Source organism: Sprattus sprattus, assembly GCF_963457725.1.
Source record: "Sprattus sprattus genome assembly, chromosome: 5".
NCBI classification, from domain to species: domain Eukaryota; kingdom Metazoa; phylum Chordata; class Actinopteri; order Clupeiformes; family Clupeidae; genus Sprattus; species Sprattus sprattus.
This window is the reverse complement of record NC_137924.1, coordinates 10,562,059-10,565,416: the sequence shown is the minus strand read 5'-3', so window position 1 is coordinate 10,565,416 and position 3,358 is coordinate 10,562,059. Positions and strand designations below refer to the sequence as shown.

The 3,358-nt window shown below is 43.0% G+C and overlaps 1 protein-coding gene across 1 annotated transcript in view; it reads right to left on the bottom strand.

The window, feature by feature from the left end:
- Positions 1–276: 276 nt before the first annotated feature.
- The window catches only part of heg1 (heart development protein with EGF-like domains 1), a 12,254-nt gene continuing 9,172 nt past the window's right edge, over positions 277–3,358 (bottom strand). Inside the window, exons 8-13 of the mRNA XM_080839388.1 lie at positions 2,558–2,692; positions 2,291–2,333; positions 2,155–2,192; positions 1,764–1,851; positions 1,412–1,589; positions 277–473 (exon numbers count right to left, since the gene is read on the bottom strand). Coding sequence (XP_080695514.1) covers positions 330–473; positions 1,412–1,589; positions 1,764–1,851; positions 2,155–2,192; positions 2,291–2,333; positions 2,558–2,692 — 626 coding nt within the window. The 3' untranslated portion in view covers positions 277–329. The remainder of the gene's footprint in view (positions 474–1,411; positions 1,590–1,763; positions 1,852–2,154; positions 2,193–2,290; positions 2,334–2,557; positions 2,693–3,358) is intronic.

Genomic DNA, 3,358 nt, shown 5'->3' with positions numbered 1-3,358 from the left:
TTCATCCTCATTGACACACCAAGGCAGTAAATCTGAAGCAGCCCTAGGCACGTCCAACCATCTCTCTTTCCACAGGCAAATAAAAATAATAATAATAATAATAATAATAATAATAATTACATCCTTTAAATTTCCAGCCTGTTTCACATTGCCTGGTAAGCAGTGGTCAATTTAAAAACCAACTTCTGTTCTGATCAAGCTTCATTTGAGGGCAGATTTGTGTCCTGTGATTGTGCCCCTCCACCCCCTCTGCCCCCTCCTCCCCCTGGGAGCCCACCCTGGGAGCCCACCCTGGGTGCCCACGCTGGGTGCCCACGCTGGGGGCATGATCAGAAGTAGTCCCGGCGGCGTGAGTCGTCACATATGAAGGAGGGGTTCCACTGTGCCGGGTAGATGCAGGAGTGGCGTGAACCGGGCAGGCCGGAGAAAGGGTAGAGGCCATTCCGCTCCAGGTCCGCGTTACGTAAGGCCGGCTGCCACACAAAGACAGGGAGAAACAAACATGAGTCTGTGATTACCACTACAGCCTACAGTCTGTGATTACCACTACACCCTACAGTCTGTGATTACCACTACACTCTACAGTCTGTGATTACCACTACAGCCTACAGTCTGTGATTACCACTACAGCCTACAGTCTGTGATTACCACTGCAGACTACAGTCTGTGATAACCACTACACCCATGAGTCTGTGATTACCACTACACTCTACAGTCTGTGATAACCACTACACCCTTAAGTCTGTGATTACCACTACAGCCTACAGTCTGTGATTACCACTACACTCTACAGTCTGTGATAACCACTACACCCATAAGTCTGTGATTACCACTACACCCTACAGTCTGTGATTACCACTACAGCCTACAGTCTGTGATTACCACTACAGCAAACAGTCTGTGATTACCACTACACTCTACAGTCTGTATTTTCAATAGTGAATGCTTCCTGCATGGGGAAGGTCACGACATGAACACAATCACTGCATGATGTATTTTCTGAAATCTGACAAACAAGGAATTCTGAAAATCTAAAATCTATTCACACAACATAAGTCACATCACTAGAAAAGACGTATATATATATATATATATATATATATATATATATACACACACATATACTAAAACTAAAACTAGAACAATGATATCGCCAAATAACAATATCAGAGCAGTGTGGTTCCCACAGTATTGGCACCCACTAAGTATGGTTAAGCATGTACCTGTAGTATTTGCTAGAAACTGTGGGTCTGGAGATACATATTATAAAAAACATGTTGCTACAGGGGCCACACAAATATAAACGTTTGAAAATCACTGATCTACACTACTGTTTAATGTCTGGGTGGGCTATTCCGTACATGCTATTCTTGAGGACAGCCACTAGGTGGTGATGTGGAGCCGTACGTACAGAGTAATAGATGTCTGTCATCTGAAGGAGATTCTTGGTGCTGCCGTTCTCCTGCATCTCTATGGTCTCACGTCCCCATTCCATAGAAACACGGTTACTCTTGGGGAAGTCAGCGTATGGAGACATCTGTAAGTCTCCACTTTTGAAAATGATTTTGTTGATGTCATTTTTGTCCTTCCTGAAAAACGCACAAGTAACTAATGTCATTTTTTCACATGCCTGGCTGTTAAAAAAAATTATGAGTAAGAATGATAGTGACAGACACTTTACATAGTAAAGTTTGTATGATTATTTATGAATGTCGCATGAATGTTATCACACTAATGTATATAAGTTGCACTGCAATACTTACTTGCAGCAAGTTACTATAAGAGCAATGGTCAGAATCAGAAGAAGGCCTCCAACTGCTGGTGACACTACTATGGCAATCAGCTTGTAAACTAAATGCCCACACACACACACACACACACACACAAGCAGAGAGAAACACAAAGACACATGTACAGGACATTAGACTGAATAGTCAGATCCACCTTTGAGTGTTTATTTCCTAACCAAAATTAAAGCTTAATAAAAGTTTAAGAAGTATCTTACACTATTAGTTTGTTGGCACAGTATATACAATGGCATGTATTTGTGTTTTTGTACCTAGTGGAGAATACTAGGGAGTGTGCATGTGTTGGGAGTTATATAAGTATATATATATATATATATATATTATTTCCTGGTAAATTGATACTTACAATTTGTGCAGTTGAATCCTCCAAATCCAAATGTGCAACTGAAATAGACAAATTGTTCATGCATGAATTATCATAGCAGAGACACAATATGTACAGTAGTTGGTTCTATATGTAAAGCACCATGCTAAATACTCACTTGACACAAACACCATTTTTCAGTTGATAGCCGTCACCACAAGCTTGAATGTAAAACAGTTCAAATGTAATATTACAAAACACTCAAATATGGCATGTTCAGACATGTGCAAAGTGTACTCAGTGACATACAATACATATTCATCTTGAACTTAAATTTCACAAAATTCATGTAACCAGCGTAATATAGTGTAACCACAATGTAACTTGTTTCAGAGCATAGACATTTATAATATAAGCCTTGAGACAAATGGAAGCCAGTCAATACCCAGGCAGGTCTTGTCCTGATCGTGGTGTTTGTAGTAGCCTTCACGGCACTCGCAGTACGGGCTGCCGCTGTCGTCTCTGCAGTCGGAGCGGTCAGTATCACACCGATGGCTCTGCACTTTGCACAAGCTCTCCACTGCAGGGTGACACAGGACAGAGAGAGAGAGAGGACATTTCAGGAGTCAGGACAGAAACAGGACAGAGAGAGGGGACATTTCAGGAGTCAGGACAGAAACAGGACAGAGAGAGAGAGAGGACATTTCAGGAGTCAGGACAGAAACAGGACAGAGAGAGGACACTTTCAGGAGTCAGGACAGAAACAGGACAGAGAGAGAGAGAGGACATTTCAGGAGTCAGGACAGAAACAGGACAGAGAGAGGGGACATTTCAGGAGTCAGGACAGAAACAGGACAGAGAGAGGACACTTTCAGGAGTCAGGACAGAAACAGGACAGAGAGAGAGAGGACATTTCAGGAGTCAGGACAGAAACAGGACAGAGAGAGGGGACACTTTCAGGAGTCAGGACAGAAACAGGACAGAGAGAGAGAGAGGACATTTCAGGAGTCAGGACAGAAACAGGACAGAGAGAGAGAGAGGACATTTCAGGAGTCAGGACAGAAACAGGACAGAGAGAGGGGACATTTCAGGAGTCAGGACAGAAACAGGACAGAGAGAGAGAGAGGACATTTCAGGAGTCAGGACAGAAACAGGACAGAGAGAGGACATTTCAGGAGTCAGGACAGAAACAGGACAGAGAGAGGGGACACTTTCAGGAGTCAGGACAGAAACAGGACAGAGAGAG